The 18,337-nt window shown below is 37.4% G+C and overlaps 2 protein-coding genes across 2 annotated transcripts in view; one reads left to right on the forward strand and one right to left on the reverse strand.

The window, feature by feature from the left end:
- Positions 1 to 3,030, forward strand: part of FFAR4 (free fatty acid receptor 4) — a gene marked incomplete at its 5' end in the record, with an annotated part of 4,296 nt that extends 1,266 nt beyond the window's left edge. Inside the window, one exon of the mRNA XM_010012167.1 lies at positions 2,623 to 3,030. Coding sequence (XP_010010469.1) covers positions 2,623 to 3,030 — 408 coding nt within the window. The remainder of the gene's footprint in view (positions 1 to 2,622) is intronic.
- Positions 3,031 to 4,073: 1,043 nt separating this feature from the next.
- Positions 4,074 to 11,268, reverse strand: RBP4 (retinol binding protein 4, plasma). The gene is made up of 6 exons (XM_010012166.1): positions 11,221 to 11,268; positions 10,918 to 11,053; positions 10,163 to 10,299; positions 9,893 to 9,999; positions 8,040 to 8,252; positions 4,074 to 4,276 (listed from the first exon to the last, which is right to left on the reverse strand). The coding sequence occupies exons 2-6, from the start codon at positions 11,044 to 11,046 to the stop codon at positions 4,263 to 4,265; spliced, it is 600 nt and encodes a 199-aa protein (XP_010010468.1). The 5' UTR covers positions 11,047 to 11,053; positions 11,221 to 11,268; the 3' UTR covers positions 4,074 to 4,262.
- Between the last annotated feature and the right edge of the window lie 7,069 nt (positions 11,269 to 18,337).

The following is an 18,337-nucleotide window of genomic DNA, read 5'->3' on the forward strand; positions in this document are numbered from 1 at the left end:
ATTCAGTGAGGAGTCTGAGCCCTTGGAGAACACTGCAGAAAACTGCAGGCCAAGGAATGTCACAGTCATTGGGCTAGAATGGTGTTCCTCTTGTCGTTGTAGATGCCAGATTACAACAAGTAAATTTAGGAAACAAAATGGCATGTAGGGAACTAGAAGCCTGAAAAAGTGTTTGAAATACTGGATTACAAGACAGCTCCATGCTGCTGTGATCACGTTTCTTTTCTAACTTGGTAACACAGATGATAAGATAAGATACTGTGTCTCCTGAACTGAAAAAAGAATGAGCCCGTAGCAGGATCCCATCAATTAGAATTGAATCTGCTCTCCCACGCAGCTCTCCAGGAAGCAACCAGAACTCAGGTGGAGAATGTCTTAATACCCAAGTCATTCCCAGGAGCAGATTCACTCTCACCTCATGAGAACACTCTGTGATGCCAGTGAGCACAGAGTGCAATGCTCATTGTTGCTGGAAGCAGTGCAGAGTGCTCATGTGTTCAAGTAACACAGCATCTGTGATGATGATGATTCAGTACAAATATAAGACCTCAAATTTGTTAAGAAATACACTCTATAAATGTATACTTTACAATTTAGTCTGAAACTGAGTATTGTTTTTATGTAACACTTCCTGGAGCACTGGCAAAAGTGTCAGATTAGAAGCCATGATTTGTAGTTAGGTTATTTGGTTTTGCACTGTTCCCCCTTGCAGGCAAGACTTACATAAGAGGCTAGAACTGGTAAAGACATTCATGTTCTGGAAGTTACATACTTGTGTGTATCTGACTTCTAAGTTTCTGTTTCTCAGAGTGTGTTCCAGGTGCCCACAATAGGTATCTAGCTTACTTATGCTAGGCAGACCAAAAAGGGATCCAGAACATATAACTGCCAGCCCATTTCAGCTGAGCGCTTCCTTATGATTCACTTGCAGCTTACTTAGTGCAGTCCTGATGATTCTTACATTTTTAGCTCTAGGCTGTGCAAATCCAGCAGGAAAGATGGAGGGTGCTTATATGGGACAAATACAAACATATCTGATATGGACATTCTGTAGCTGTTTTGAACAGTGGAGGCTGAGCAGAGTACAGAACTTGCTTTTCCCACTTTTATATTAGAAGGCGATATTAGTCCTTTGTATTTTGTGAAACCTTCATTCTTACTAAGACAGGTTAGATGCCCTCTGAGACCAACTCTTGGAGTGGATTGTTTGGAGGAGTTAGCTTAGTTTCTGGACTGCAAATGGATACAGCAGCAGATCATCAGCCTAGAATAGTTTTACATGGTGAAAACATCAGAATTCTCTGCCCATTTGAATCAGAGAAGCAGCTACCGAGACTGTTCCCTTCTCAGGCTCAGCAGGTGCTGAGAAGCCCATTTTTGGATCACAGGTTTTGATTTACACACTTGCATTCTCTTGAAATCTTTGGTAAATGTCTAGGTTCTAAATGAATGTTTATTCTAGGCCGCCGGTCTCTGCGACCAGTTCAGAAAACTGCAGAAAGAATGACAAATTGCTCTCTTTCTGTATATATATAAATAGATATAACCATTTTGATCCTGACCTGAACCAAGAAGCTACTAAGTATTACTAATATTAGTGTTATCCTTCCATTAGTTACTGCTACAGGGTATTGTCACACATAAATGTAGCAGGAAGAATCTTACACCTTCTGACTTTCCTACTTAGACACCAAATTGACCCAGGCTTTTGAAAATACCCCTTCTTTACTCATGCAGGGGGTAAAATGGCATCTCAGTTATTCAGCATAAATGTTTGTATGCTAAATATTTCAATTTTATTTTATTTGCATCAGATATGTTAATGTAACAGACTGACTTGTGCCATGCCAACTTCAGTGAAGACACGGAGGTAGTACATGAGATTTAGAGTTTTCTGCAAGCCATTGGGGTGCAGTATTCTACCTGGTGACAGATGATTCACCCCATGAATACTGGATTCCCAAACTACCCATAGTCTGGTTTATTACATCGGACTGTACTTTTACAAGAAACATACTTTCTTAGTGACAAAAGGACCTGTAAGGTTTCAGGTTAGTTCACAAAACTTAAAGTAAAATCCCATTCACGTTTAAAATGTATAATGATTTCATTACTGTAATAAATTCATGGTCTGTCTAATACCTACCTTATAATATCAGCATGGCTGCAAGAGAATTGGATTGTGTTCCTCCTTGTGCATCAACAGGATTGTTAACTATGTTCCCGTTTGCATTTGTGAAAAAAAAAATCAATCAGTTTATTTAGATAGAACAAATGAGGTCATAATTTAAAGTTAATGGGATTTCATGAGTAATTAAGGCTCTGTTTTATGCTGAAAAGTATTTATGGTTGGAAGAGAGCCATAAGGAGAACAATCAGCCTGACTAATACTGAGGTGAGCTCAGAGCCAAAAGGAAAAAAAAGCTAGTGAGTACAAAAGAAATGAGTACATCTGAAATGAAACCATTGATAAAAAGTAAAAATGGAATTATGAAAGGCCTTTTTGTCGTCACTTTTCCAAACAGAAACCTTATGTGCCAAGATTTACTTTTGCACTTTTAAAAATGTGTTAATAATTCTCCTAGATTTTAGTGAAAGTTACTTTCTTCTCTTTTACTGCAGATTACAAAAGCATCAAGAAGGAGTTTAAATGCTGGCTTAGCCTACTCAGAAAATCATAAGATTCGTGTTTCCCAGCAAGACTACAAACTATTCCGAGCCCTCATTGTGTTGATGATCTCTTTCTTCATCATGTGGAGCCCAATCATAATAATTATTCTTTTAATCTTAGTCCAGAACTACAAACAAGATTTAATTATTTTGCCATCAGTTTTCTTCTGGATAGTGTTATTCACTTTTGCCAACTCTGCTGTCAATCCAATTTTGTATAATGTTGCCCATTTCAGACGTAAATGTCAGGAAATATTTCTCTGTTGTACAGGGAACCCTGCAAGGCATGGAGCTGGTACAGAAACCACTGCAAGAAGAAGTAACCATGAACAACCAAATCTGTTTTTCATTACCAGATAATTATTTAAAGTTTGAGCTATGACATATTTGGATGTATCTATGTTATCCCAAGTTGAATAGGTCACTATGTTATAATACCATATGCCAGAGAAGGAAAAAAAAGCTGAACTCTGTATTTTTGATTCCTGCAGGTAAAATTCGCTTGACTTCACTGCTTTGCCTTAGTAAGATTTGGACAATTTAATCCAATGGATTGAATTTGCCACACACTTGCTCTGAAATAGGTAGAAATATGGCAGTGGACTTGCTGTAATTAAATAGTTGAAATAGGTACTTACCAGATGAATTAATTTGTATGAGGGTATATTTTTAGTTGGCATAACTGTCATTAACTTTAATGAAGTTATAGTGAATTTGTATTGAGAGCACCTGATCCATTTTTACTCTTATTTTCTACTAAGTAAAAGAGATTAACTTTCTAGTGAAAATGTACATCCTCAGAAAGTATCTGCTCTTTTATTCAATCCCATTTAAAACAGCCACTTGATTATACATTTAGATAACTGACTGCCTGAACATAGGTTTGAGCAGACTAACCAATTTAATGTAGGAAACAAGATGATAAGCATCATCTTGGTAGTATCACCAAGTGAATGACCAATTAGATTCCATCTCAAATTAAAAATATGGACATAATGCCTGCTAGTTTATAAATAAAGAATAAAGAAATGTTTACTTGTTGTGTGTGAAATAGTTCTTTTAAAAAGATGCATAGTTTTAATGATTCAAGTAGGCATATAATAAAGTTAATCAGTGATATATGGGGTCACTGAAATTTCTTCCTTTTTTCTAAAATGCTATTGGGAACAATTTCCATTATTTCCTAGAAAAAAAAGATGACATTGTATTGAAAATAAAATACATTTATTTTGGTTCTTTTTAATTAAAACTCTTCAGTCAGAAATTGAAAGTGCTAAAAAAAAGAAAAATTAAATTCTTAATTATCGCCATCTGTCACCAATTCAAAACAGTGCATTAAGATAATGGTCTACTCATAAAACCAATGTCTCCATATGTACAGATTTGCATACAAACAATTTGAATCCCCTGTAATCCAAGTTTATTAAAATGTTTCATTGGTTTATTAACAAGGTGAGCTACACAGCTCAGATAAATATACTCAAAATCTAAATTAAGCCGTTTAAAAGGTTTTCAAGAGAACACGTGATCAAAGTGTTAACTTTACATCCATGGTGCTGTTACATGGTTTCTTTCCACAGTTTTGAATCTCCTTAAGAGCAAAATCCTGAAAAACACAAAAAAAGAAAATTTTGGTTCTCAGCCACAGTAGGCAAAATTAAAATATAGAAACTTTCACCAAACTTAAAAGACATACATATCTACTTTCTTTAAAATGCTTTTGAGTCCAGCAGGCTGTTACTTGTAATGATAATGCCAGTACCGTGCTCTGCAGTTCATAATTCCAAAGAATTTCCGACCCAGAACAAAACAAGAATTTTCCCAGTCTCTTACACCTGTCCTGAGCATTTTAATACTTTGGCAAATCAGGGACTGGATAGATCAGTGATAAAAAAGTTATTTATTTACTTTAACAAGCTTCAAATTATTTGCCTTTTAAAAATTATTAATTTAAGAATGTCTTTCAACAAAAGTAAGACTCTCCTGACCTCCAGAACTTTTTATGGCAATAGCAAATTAGCTGAGGAAATATACCATGCTTTAATTCACAATTTTTGCTTTAGCAAATGCTGACAGCAAATGCAGTTTACAGCTCTACTGACATGACTTCATATTGTGTTTACAAGTAGTCCCACTGTGATACCCACACTCACATTTGTATAACTTAGCACAATCTATCTGAGCTGTTACTCTGAGACACTAAGCATATCATAGCTTGATCCATACTTCAAAAGGAGCTACCATCAGAAATGCAATGTAAATTACAACCAAAAAACTCATCATTTCATAAGCTTTTGCCTTAAAAAGCCACCACAGAAAGAACAGACATTTTAGAATTTTTTTTTTCCCACATCAATGTAAGTTTTGCACATCTACTTGATTTTTTGGGGAACTTAATTCCTTTGAGTACAGTGTTAATTTAAAAAGCTGATTAAAAATCTCATGGGGGGGAGGGGAATTAGCTTCAAGACATTGAATATGCACAGTTAGAGACAGATATAAGCCTATTCTTGCAGCATATGTGAATGTCAGTCAGAATTTTACCACAGTAACAACGGAATGCAGGTTGGTACAGAAAACTGAAACTGCCTTTTTTTTGTTACTAATTCTGTATTTTTTAATAGCAGAATGAAAACTAAAGTACCAGGGCTTCCTAAGGAATTCAGTGAATTTTATAAGAGTTTCAGATATAAAATCTCAATAAATGTTTTATTTCAGTTTAGCTCACAATCATTCTCTCATTCCCAAATGTTCTTGCTTTGCAGAAACTTTGGCTTAACAATAGTGGAGAATTCAGAGTCAACTAACACTATGGTAATTACAGGTCCTGATCACAGTAAGGGAGAACCACACATTGCTGGCTTTAACTTTCATTTAATCTTTGGTGCTGGGCTCATAAAAATAGACTCAACAAAAAGTAGACAGCATTAAGGACCTAGACTACTATTTTTCATTTAAAAACAGTAAAACCTAACATCTGAATGTAAATTAGGATAGCAGACAAAGAACACAGCACTTGGTGCAACTTCGCAGATTTGGTATTTCCATAACAAATTAGAGGCAGCATGATCAACCTTTAAGGTTAACAAGTCAAAGAACATTTAGGACTGAACTTTCAAAAGACATTCTGAACATTTTTTTTTAAATTACACTTTTGCTGCTATATTCTGTGGAAAAAAAAATACAAGCATTCTATTATATAGTTCTGAGATACTCGAACAAGTTATATCACAAATTACGAATAAATCAACATACTGAGTTTTTCTTCTCAGTTTATGCTTGCAAAGATTGGCAATACATTTGTTGTCTTGCAAGCCTTGTATAGTGCAAAAATAATAGAAAAAACAGATTCCACTATGCTGAATCAGGCCAGTACCTGGACTAGCCCAATATCCTGATTTTACAGTGGGATTTTTTTCACCGGGTTTGGCAGAAATGCAAGGAACCACCATAACACACACCTCTCAAAGTCACAGCACATCTGTTTATCTACACTTTATGTTAGATTTAATACAAAAACATCCCTAATCATCTCATTATTTTGTTTTCTCATCTTCAGAAATTTTTATTCTCACTGTACTTCATTTGAAGAGCAATGAATGTGGCATGAAAAACAAGAAAGCATCAGTTTATATAACAGTGTGGTTTCTTTTCTATCCTCCCTTTATGCAATCATAGATACCATTCACAAAAGCCAATTTCATTTACCTTTATAATGTCTCTTAGTCTTGAGTGCCTTCTGTCTTTAATGCTGTCTCCAAATTCTCATTCAAGAGAAAAGTTTTGTTTCCATTGTTGTCAAGCACTTTTTCCAGGTCACTAATCAGTATTCTAAACACCACCCACCTTAGCAGATCTTTCAGGCACCCTGTTATCAGCATACCTACTTTACAACATGGCAATATATTACTCTTTGTTTATAGAGCAGATGAACAGGTAATAGAGACACAAGAGCTGACTGTGCTCATCTGTTCTGACTTTCTTTATAATACACAAAAGTTCCTTCAGTCAATCCCAGTTTATTCTAACATGTCATTTAGAAAAGCCTTTAATCTTGATTTACAGATTTTAGTGATGAAGAACATACAACAGCTCTTGGTAAACTGTTCCAAAGGTTAATGACCTTTGGAGTTAAACAAATGGCTATTTATTTCTGCTCTGAATGTGTCCAGTTTAAAGTTCCATCTATTTTAATTTATTATTCCTATGTTTGCAAGTCCTTTGTTATCCAATTCCCATTGCTAGTGTGGGCAAGCACAGACTTTGCTCAGGTCAGCCTTTAACCTCTTTCTGATGAGAAAAGATCAAGGTCTTTGAAGTCCTCACTAGAGGACTTTACAAATTTTCAATCATTTTCTCTGCTGTTCCTTGAAGCTTCTAACTCAGCCTCAGTATCCTTTCGTGGGGAAACACATATCCTGTGGTATAAAGCACAACAGTCTCATATGAGTCTTTAAATTCACCTTTTACATCATTGGTTTATGAATCCAAGGATGAACCTTTTGGCCACAGCATTACACTGGGAGTTCACATTCAGCTGATTCACCAGTCAAGTCTTCTGTAGATATCATGTTTTCCAGAATGCTTAGGTGGGGAGGTGGGGATGGGTACACTATTTTATTGTCCTAAATATTATGATCTGTTTTCTTCATTCTTCACTATTCCTCATTCTGGGTGCAATCTTTATCAGTAAGTATGTTAAGTTTTCTTTTGGATCATCAATTAAAGTAGCATAAATTACTATTTGGCCTTTCCTAACACACTTGAACAGAAGTGAGCTAATCTGTATCCTTCCCTGTGTTGCAAGGTCAGTCTGACTATATGATTCAAGATAGGGTAATACTACCAGCATGAGGGCTATGTTGGCATGAGGATCTGTGAGAAAGGATCTGTGAGAAAGGGTCTGCTCTAAGGTATCCTTTTCAAGAAGTCTGATTTTCCTAAAAATCCTTTTATGAAGAATTTTTCAAAGAAGTTTTTGAAAATACATTCTATTCTCTTAACAACTATTTTGTTGAGAAAGACAAAGAGTTCTGATCAAAGAGACACAACTTCTTTTTACAGCAACTATGAAGTTTATCCTTATTATGTTTACTCGTACTACATTGATATAATTGTTTTACAACTTCCTCTAATTATTGTTTCAGCTGATGTGATATGCAACATAAAAAGCTATACACCTTAGCTCTCCTCCAGATAAGGGAAGAAAAAGTTGGAAATAACTTACTACAAGTTCCAGTTTTCAAAAGACAATATTAGAGCCACTAACTAAAAGACTGAATGTATTTGCTATTTAATCAGCAAGCGACTCCCAGTGCTTTAGTCATCAAACCATGAAATAGTATTCTTCAGAAAAAAACTGTTCTTACCATTGTGAACAATAACTCTGTATTTTCTATCCAAGCAGAGGTCTTTCTGCCTTTGTCTGACAATTTTCTGTGCCTCTGGAGGCAATCCCTTGGGGTCCCGGGAGAACACAAAGGAATAGCTATCAGCACAAGTGCCATCTTCATTCAGCTGGCGGCAGGAGTAATGAAGAGCATATGTATCATAGTCTGTGTCCACTACCCAGTGATCATCATCTGGAAGGAATCATAGCAAAGAAACAAAGGTGTTAGAGACACAAGTAATATCTAATAAAACTAAAGAGACTGCTGCCATACCTCTAAAGAAAATAATACAATGAAAATTGCTAGAAGTGATAACAGATTAGCTCTTATTCTGTGTCCAGTATTTAATCCCATGTTCTGGGAGAAGTTTTCCTTTTTATAAATAAAGTAAGCATATTTATCAGGGACAGTGATGGAGAAGAGGAAATGGTTGGCACGCTGCTGCTCCTCTAACATGGGCTCAGAACAAGAGCAGCATGAAGAAGTGCTCATAAATGCCATGTAAATCCATGCCTGAACATCATTATAAAATGTAGCAGCAAAGAAAAAAAGGAATCATGTATTATGGTAACTATCATGAAGTACAAATAAAGTTTTCTTATTTTAACCAAAAAAGGGGAACAGTCAGACAAAAAAAAAAAAAGGTTAAAAAAAGCAAATAGAGAAGCTAAATGTCCTCTTGGTCATAGTAGCCATGCTCCAAAGTACTCAAAACCATAACTATTTTCCTACCAAGGATGTTACTTAAACTGTGTTTTTAAGGAATAATATTATCGTGCAGTTTCCATGTGTGTTAGAAGTGTATTTGCTACAAGCTCTATCATAAACCCTCTTCTCAAAACACAGTGACAATTTCAGGAAATTCTTCACTACTTAGCTAGGTAATCTCATAAATACCTGGTCACAGAGACACCCTGTGCTAACAAAAGTGAACATGAGTGTTTGCAGTAAAAAGTGTCATCTCTACACTTTCCTGGAGCAAAAGATCCTCCCTTGTGCTATGTCTCTGCTGGTGAAGGCAATACTGTATGTTCTCTTCCCCATATCTCCTGTGGGTGGGGACCACAGTTTTTAGAAAGGTAGAATCTAGGGTCAGCCAGCAATCTGAATTATCCATGAAAACATGATTCAGCAGCATGCTGTGAGGAGATTCGGCAACAATTCAAAAGCAATTGGCATCCAAAGCATTCTTTGAAACTGTGTCTTTGGAGAGAACAGAACTCAGATCACTTCCAAATTCCACCTGCTTCTCTTGGAAACAACCCATGGAAATGTCTTGAGCTACACGTGTCTGAATCTCTACTTGGCTTAATAAACTAATTTTGCCTAGGGTGTGAGAGATAACAGAAAAATATGAATGTACGTATACTAGATCATATTTGCATCTCAAAACTGATATCTCTACATTTGCAAATATGAAACTAAGCAAAATAACAGTTGCAAAATCTTCTGCCCTTCTCAGCCAAGTCTGACGTTAGGCTCTTCAGAGAGAAGAGAAGCACCCGGTAACTGAGGTCTGAACTAAAACAAGACTTAAAGTACTTTATCTGCCTTTCATTTCTTTCCAAACAGTGACCTTTGATTATATTGTTGGGTAACAAACAAAAGAAATACAAAGATATACAAAGGCCTGGTCTTCACTTGTTTAAAGAAAGCCAACCAGCTGTCCCATATGAAAAATAGTGATTACCTAGTTCACGTTAAGGCTTTGCTCGATGATAGTTATTACATGTTTTAAGTGTGTTTAAGAAGTCCAAACCTATTTTTCCTTTCCCCAGGATGGACATACAACATAACTAGTTGTTCTTAATCTTCTACAGCTAAGTACTCACTTCCTTTCTGCAGAAAAGAGGCAACACCCCAGTACTTCATCTTGAACTTGGCAGGATCCTCTGTGTCAGTGAAAGAGCCAATCATGTCAGCACAGACATCCCAATTACTGTGGCCAGAGAAAAAGGATACATCACATTCAAACCTAACAGCACAAATTCAGTGTGACTGTATGACTAACTACCCCAGGGATAGCAGGTAGGATTAGAGCACCAGTAAGCAAAGCAGAAGTTAAGTGAAATGGAGCAAGAGGAAGATTGAAAACAGCTTACTTGAAGAGTCTGACTCTGCCCTTTGCAGTGGCAGTCATTTGTCCATTCTCATCTATGGTGAACTCAGCTACCACATTGTCCTGCAGGAACAGCCCCTCAGGATCTTTTTTTGCCATGGCATACCAGATGCCACTGTACTGTAAGGAAGTAAGAAAGGTTGCAGTTAGACCTAGAAGTATAGAAAACATTACAGACATTACAAACTAGGGGGGTTACAGAGGGGAGGACATGCAGATATTTGACACCATGCCTCAAAGCTGTACCTAAGAAACAAGTCTAGCTGTTGCAAGAGCATAAACCCACCAACATGTCCTAATGCAACCAGATGTAGAGAAAGAATTGACTCTTTTTGTATGTTATTTTTATCTGCAGTTCTCCAGTATTTAGAATACAAAATTTGGTGGGAAGAGGATAACAACTGACAGATCCTGATAGATCTATGTATAGACAATTTTTCCTTGCAATGATGTTTGAAAACACCAGAGTATTAATTTTTCATAGAAACAACCAAGTCACTACACTCCTTTTGTTACAGTTTGAAACCAGTCTGCTAAACCTCAGTTTCTTCAGTATTCGTTATCAGATGCATCAGGATCCAGCATCTGTGGAGGTGTGGGCAACATCACGTGCTTACGCTGTTTTGCAGTCTTTGAGCGAAAATGTGAACACACTGATGCTACTGAATGCAAGATTCTGTAGCCTGGGAAGAGGAGCTAGGCAAGACATCACAGATCCAGGAGAGGAAGAAGATTTACCCTGTTCTTGTCGAAGTTCTCCTTGACTTTGAAGCTGCTTACTCGGCAGTCCCGCTGTGCTGTGCTGCTGCCTAGCAAGGCCAGTGCCAGCAGGAGCAGCCAGGGCAGAGCTCTCTCCATATGGGCCATCCCGTCCCTGCAGCAACAGCAAACAGAGAATAGCATCAGAAACAGGCTCTGTCACACAAGTGAGGAAGGGGGAAGGCTGCCCTGATAGGTCCCCAGGCATCATGCAGCTTTCCCTGATGCATGCACAGCCAAGGCACCCAGTTGTCCCCAGCCCACCGCAGTGTGGTCCGTTGCAGACAGTGCTGGTCCCTGTGGCCTCTTGAGAGCCCAAGTGTTGGTGGCAGTGGCGGGGCGCCCAGACAGGAATTGCTTTATGTAGTCCTGGGGCTTTCGCAACCCCCTGAGGTACAAAGCCAGCATTGGAGGGGGAGCAGAGAGGTGGTGCATGCTGCAGGCATGCAGGGCCTCTTCATAACAACATCTTGTGTAACACCCATGGGCTCAGGTGGTCTTTAACCCTGACCTGCAGCCAACAGGCACTAGGAACAAACGCTTCTCTTTGGTTTTCCTAAGCCAGAGGCAGAGCTCACACCTGGGAGAAGGGGTGTGCACATGTGCGGGGAGAACAAAGGAAGAGAGGCACTCCATCTCTGCATGGGGTAGTGTTAGCTGCCTCCACCTCCTATGTGATTTTACACACCGCAGTCCGAAGTCCTTCTTGCCCAATATGCTCAACCCAGTTACAAGGTGCAGACCTGTTTCCTCCACCTCCTCCCCAAATTCCTTTCCTGTTTTCCCCTGATAAACAGTGGCAAACATCATACTTACAAGTTTTTGCTAACATTTCTGAAAGCCTAGTCATGCCAGAACTTCTTTGGGTGCTCATGACTGGTTCCCTCTTGCTTCCCACAGGCTGGCTTGGGTGCCAATCTCGTGGTCTGCTCCCAGGGACCTGCAAATCTTCGGGAAGGCAAAAGAGCACTTTTGTGTGGTACTGCAAAGGTGGCAAGGATGTATGTGCAGCATGCAAACACCTGAGTGCATGTACGCACCGCATCTGGCCCTTTTCACATCAGTTTTAAATCAGAGCTTCCAGAATTTCTATTATGTTTTTGGCAAACTGTTTTCAGTTACATAAACCATTATTTTCTCCTGTCCAGGCAAGTTTTGCTGCCTCTCAGTCAATATTTGTTCTATAGTTTCAACATCTTTAGGAAGCATTAGAGAAAACCTGTTAATTATTTTCTAGCCGTGTAACCAGAGCACGATAGGAACGATTGTTACCAAGAGAACTAATTCACCTACTTTTTTTACCTCCCAATTTTGAAAGAATAGAGACAGGGGCCTGTCAGTTAAAGGTCTTTGTTTGTTAGTTTAAGTATTAAGCAAAAAAAATTAAAAAAAAAAAAAAGAGATGGCAATACCAATGTGGTATAAAAAATACTTCAACAGTACCTGATGTACAGAATTAAAACAATTTATTCAGCATGGTCTTCCCCAGAAATTTCTTTCAGCCTTCTATTCCTTTCATATATTCATAAAAATATTAAACTTTTTACTGTTACTGCTCTTTACAATCTTTTTCGTATGTAATGCAGACAGTGACACAATCTGTTTGATTTATCTTCCTTTTCTGCTTTGTGTTGGAGCCTTTTTGCTTAAAGAGTATATTTTTGTCCACTTTCTCAAACATGAAATGATCAGGGCTGTTCCAAGTCTGCTCTGAAGCCTTTGATTCCCTGGATAACATTAGACACTGAAAAGTCTATTATGTTTAATATTAAAGCTTCTATTTGGAATAAAGAATGTATTTAGCACAGGTAACCAGAAAGGATGTTGCGTATTAATTGTCCTGAAACTAAGCAGTAATCTTTCAACAAGACAACCTTTCCATTTTTAAACTGAGATTTTCAAGTTTGCTAATTCCCACAGAGGCTCAAGTGAAACAACAATTTGTATCCCTCTTATGGCTTTTAGAATCTTGCTTCAGCCTCTGGCAATGCTGATGCTAGTTGTATTTACTTTTACAAAACTTTTACGAAACAGTCACTATTTTGAATATATGAATTTATCATACTTACAAGATCAAAATTAACATGGATTTTCTTTGTTCAGTGTCTCACATGACTGATGGTAAGAAGACAGATTATGGTTCAATTTACAAGCTTTAAATCTATTACTTTCTTTAATACCAAAGAAAACAACTATTGCTTTATTCTTTACCACTTCATGAAATATTATTTCTCCTAAATTTGTCCTCTTTGGAAATCTGTATACTGCTTTATATTCCCAGACAGATTCTTTCAGGATCAAATCTATTCCTACAGAATTTTGTCAATAACATAATTATCCATGAAAATTCTATTACAGAAGTTTTCAAAGGAGTCTACAGTCACTCATCCAAATGAACCAAAACCTGATGAGATTTGACCACCTCTGAAAATCTATGTCAGCAGTCCCATTTACTGCATGTTGTCCTCAGCAGTTTTACAGACAGGAGACCAAACCATGTTTCACTGAAACAAAAATATGCTTCTGTTAATAATTTTTAAGCAGATCAATTCGAACTATGTGCAAGAGCCATTACAGTGTCACAAATTAATCTGAGGTCATCAACAAAAATAAATCAGAAGCATGTAATTTTGTACTAGCCATGGCATGGCATTTCTTTAATTGTGTGCCTCTGCTGATCTCCGCAGTGTTTGGCAACGCATATCTGGTGGACGTGCCTGGCAGAGGCTTAGTAATTATAACTTCTATTTCATTCATCTCCTCAAGCCTGGGATCTCTATGAACTCTAGGTAATACCTCAGAAAACTCTTTTGAACTGCTATCACTGTGGATTTGTGGGAGTGCAGCTACAGTGAAGTCACACTGGTATTTCCCAGTCAGATTTCAAAAACTGCAGAAGAAGACCTGGGCAAGTTGGTACAATGTGTAGGTGATATAGTAAAAGATTGGCTCTGTGCCTTTTCTGGTTTAGCTATTACTTCCAACTCTGCCCACCTGAGACATGGTTTACATTAATGAAGTCTTTTCACTGTCACAGCTAAAACACTTTTGTTCAATGAGACAAGCTTTTTAGGCAAAAAGGCTCCTTGATGTCACAGTTACGTCTACATCGGGAGTGTACTGGGGCAGGGATGGAAGGTTGCTGTCAGACTACCATTATTATGGCAATTCAAGGGTGAATTTTTTCTCAGTCTTAACAGATGTAGCTGTGGCACTGCAACTATGTACACTTATAAACAGGATAAACTTTGCTTCAGTCAATCATCATTTGGATTGACTTGGGCTATCGGTTTGGCTGAGAAATGATGCCAGCAAGTGATCCTCATCCAGATCTTTGGAACATGGATACACCCCTTGGAGATCTGTACTTCTCATGCAAACATAACGGAATTTGGGCCAGGATTTCAATTGATTCTCGGAGCAATGTGCATAGATCAAGCCAATCGCATCAAATGATTGCTGGATTCTGGGAAATCTCAGACAATTAAAATACTGATAATGCATAAACATGCAAATAACCTCTAATGTAAAGTATTCATTTACAGGACTTGTTCTAAGTTCAACACCATACTTGATAAATTTCATATATGACTTCCCATTCCATTTGAAGCTGGCAGCATAGTTCTAATATTATAGAAAGATTTTTAGAAGTCAGTATGGGCTTTTTTTTGGAACCGTATCTAACTGAAGAGTAGAAAAGTATTCTACCTTTGAATTGTGCCAAGAGGCAAAAAAATGGCCTTTCTGGCAGTGATTCTGTGATTGAAGTATTTTTTACATTAATAGCCTGTAATATTCTGCAGTATTTTCCATTAGGAATAGCAACAGAAAATACACAGAAAAGGTCATATTTTCAAAGGAAATTGCAGAAAAAAGCTTTCATTGTGGGAGTTATTCTAGTTTCATTTATGACTTCATAATAGAAATGAAGAAACAAGAATCAAATTACTATTTAAAACATTTTGAACACTGCTACATTGAAACTTTAAATATTAAAAGAACTAGAGTTTTATTTGTGGTCACAAGACTAGCTATTGCTCTTAGGAGAAAGCTGGCTCAAAGAACTGGTAATAGGAGGTGTAGCATCCATTTACAGCCAGACTGAACATAGATTGAAAGACTTTTTGCAGTCTTCTTATGGTTATTTATAGCATGCCACTCACAAACATGGGTATCTAGTAAACTCTTAGAGGCAGAGTTTGCAGGGAAATGAATGACTGCTGTGTGCACAGAGCAGCTGATCCAAGTGTAGCCACTGCCCTGTGGAACCAGACTCAATAACAACAGACAACAAATGTCATGAGCTGAGCCAAGGAGCTCCGTGTACTTTGTAAGGGACAACTGCATACACTGTCACCATCACAACTGTTCCCCTTGGTGGCAGTCTGAATACAGAGGTCAAGGACAGAATGGGATTGAAAAGATTAGCCTTTGCTCCATGCCAGCCTGTGTGCTACCTGTTTTTGTAATTTAATGACGTCACATGCTGCTTAAGGAGTAAATTTACATTGAGCTCTTTATAAACAGTATTTAAACAAACCCAGTTTTAAACGATACCTTTATTCTCTTTAGCAAACCTGAGGATTGTGATTCTGAATTGAAATGTTTTTCTAGATGTACTACTAAAATGGAAAAAACTTGAAAGAAAGATGTAGTTTGCCAACAGGTTGGCCAGCCTGGTGAGGAGAGCTTTAAACAATGAATGATGAAAGTCATGGACATACTGGAGTAAGTCCAGCAAAAAGTCACAGAGATCACTGAGCAACAAGAGAATCTGACAAAAGAGGTGATTGAGGGAGCTGAGACTTCAGTCTGAAAAGATGACTCTAGGGGATCTTATCAAGTGTACAAATATCCGGCAGGAGGGTATAGAGAAGACAGAGTCAGACCCTTCTCAGTGGTGCTGAATAGTATTCTCAGTTATAAAAAATGGTCAGGTAACCTAAGATCACCAGGGAATAAATGTGAGAGTGGATGAGGTTAAAAGGCTGCCGCCCTTTGCTCAGTCTGTATACTAAAATTCATGCCAAGCTACCAAGAAACCCATGCTCATGGTCAAAGCTACCGCGCATTTGGCAACCCAGGTTAACCCCTTTATGCTAGACTGGCCATTTATTTCAGGAAATCTCCCCTAGAATCTAAAATCTCTGTTGACTACTTATTTCACGAACCCCAGAGCTAACCATTGATAGTTTTAAGGGACCATGAAAATTTGTGCCTGTATGGAAAAAGCAGCTAACTTACTACCTTCAGTGTTTACATTTTTAAGATTACATTTTTAAGAAAAGGGACAGCAAATTATTTTAGAAGAAACATAAAAGTTCAGGTTGTTTATAAAGGTCCCCAAAACGCACTAGATTAGTGATACCAAAACATTTCATTGCCAAAAAACAGCTGTTAGGGGCACACAGTACCTGTTGTACATACCTACAGAATCAACTTTCCCAACCCAATAATTTAGGAAAAAATAATAAAATTCTGAATATTAATTTCTTGGATTATACTTATAAATCTCTGATGAGCAGGCAGTGGCCACAGAATTATCCACATCAAAACCCATGCAGTTGAAATAAACGCATTTGATTTGTGTTTCTTCAGAAAATCTTAACTGAATGAAGCACATTAGATGGACAGAGACTCTCAGATACAAACGCTGAACTGTGCTGGGAAACCTTATAAATACCTTTGACATTTACGTGCTGCTTGAATCTATTTAAATAACCATGTCTGTCAGTTATCCTTAGGAGTTTCCACGTTTCACAAGGGCTCAGGAATGGTCTGCTACTAAGAACTACTCTATAAGTAATTTGATTTCTGTAGTAACTATGAACATCAATGTGAACAATATGAACCTCAATGTGAACTATGCACAAATGACATCATATGTATTAAAATTACAAAGCACACATTTCTGATATTCTCTGAAATTAAAACAATTTGAAAAATATAGCACCTGCTCATCGTATTTTTAAACCAAACCATCTCAGCATGGAAAAGAATCAAAGCCAAATGTGTTTTCTTAATATGTGATCTTACAAAAATTTGTAAGGAAAAATGATAGCAAAATCATATTTGAAAGTGCCAGAAAAGTTATTTTTTTAATATAGTTTCATATAATAAACTTAAATACAAATATGAATTAGCATTACTAAAGATAAAATACTCAGTAGTGTGGAAAATATGAAGAGGAAAGGAGCTAGAATAGAAAATAAATGTCTTATTCCAGCACAGAAGCTTTAAAATTCAGTACAAACCTAGTACTCAAAAAAGTTTAAATGTTCTAATTTACAAAATTTAGTAGAATACTAATATGAGAAAAACAAAAACTTATCAATACAAATACATTGCATTTTCCTAACTCTAAAATGAGGACTTCCATAAATATAAGGTACATTCATAGAATCACAGAACCCACTAGGTTGGAAAAGACCTTTAAGATCATCAAGTCCGACTACTACCCCAGGACTGCCAAGACCACCACTAAACTATGTCACTAATGGCCTCATCTACATGTATTTTGAACACTTCCCAACTACAATATGATTTCTATCAAATCACTTCAGTTTCTTGGTTTGCCCTAATTATGCATGGTGTAAACCATGACAAACAATTACAGGACGAGATACTGCAACCTCGCACACCCACCAACAAGGGCCCCATGCTGTCCCCCAGACTGCTAGGGGCAAGTAACCCCACCAGAGAAAAGGAACCAGGCCAGAATGTGGCCATAGGGTGCTGATTTTCATGTGCATTTTTAAATCCTTAAGGCAAATACAGTCTGGCAAAAATTTATGTCTTACACAGCATTTCATATCACAGGGAAAACTAATTTACTGAGTTAGCTGCCATTACACACCAATCACTGAGCTGTTCTTTGTGCACCAGAGGATCAGAGTCAGTTGCCCATGTTGATTCTTTTAGATCTGTTGATAAAAATGAATGTTGACACAGTCTGTTCTCTGGCAGACAGATAAAGTTGTACTTTGAGATTACTCTTTTCAAATTAAGAATTGCCAAAGTGTATGTAGTGTTTTATTCTTACACCAAGAATCTCTTTCTGCTTCTGATCAATGTGGATGCCACAAATATAAATAACATTAATTGTATTGCAACCCTCCTACTGTGCTGTAGTTCAGATCCGTTTCAATGAACACAGATCATTTGCTGTCATTAAGTTAAAGTTGGCACTCAGCTTTAACTCAGCCTTCTCACGTAGGGGCGTTTGTTCCTAAAATTCAACATATTTTTCATCGTACCTTTTCCATTCATGTGGATGATGCTGAACTTCTGATGGCGGGAAACTTCAAACATTTTATAAAGCTACAACCAGACTTAAGCTTTCTTCTTTGCTCACTTTCTGACAGTTATTACCATTTTCCCGCTATTTAAGACAGCAGAC

The sequence above is a fragment of the Nestor notabilis genome, unplaced genomic scaffold (assembly GCF_000696875.1).
Source record: "Nestor notabilis isolate BGI_N333 unplaced genomic scaffold, ASM69687v1 scaffold17783, whole genome shotgun sequence".
Lineage (NCBI taxonomy): Eukaryota > Metazoa > Chordata > Aves > Psittaciformes > Psittacidae > Nestor > Nestor notabilis.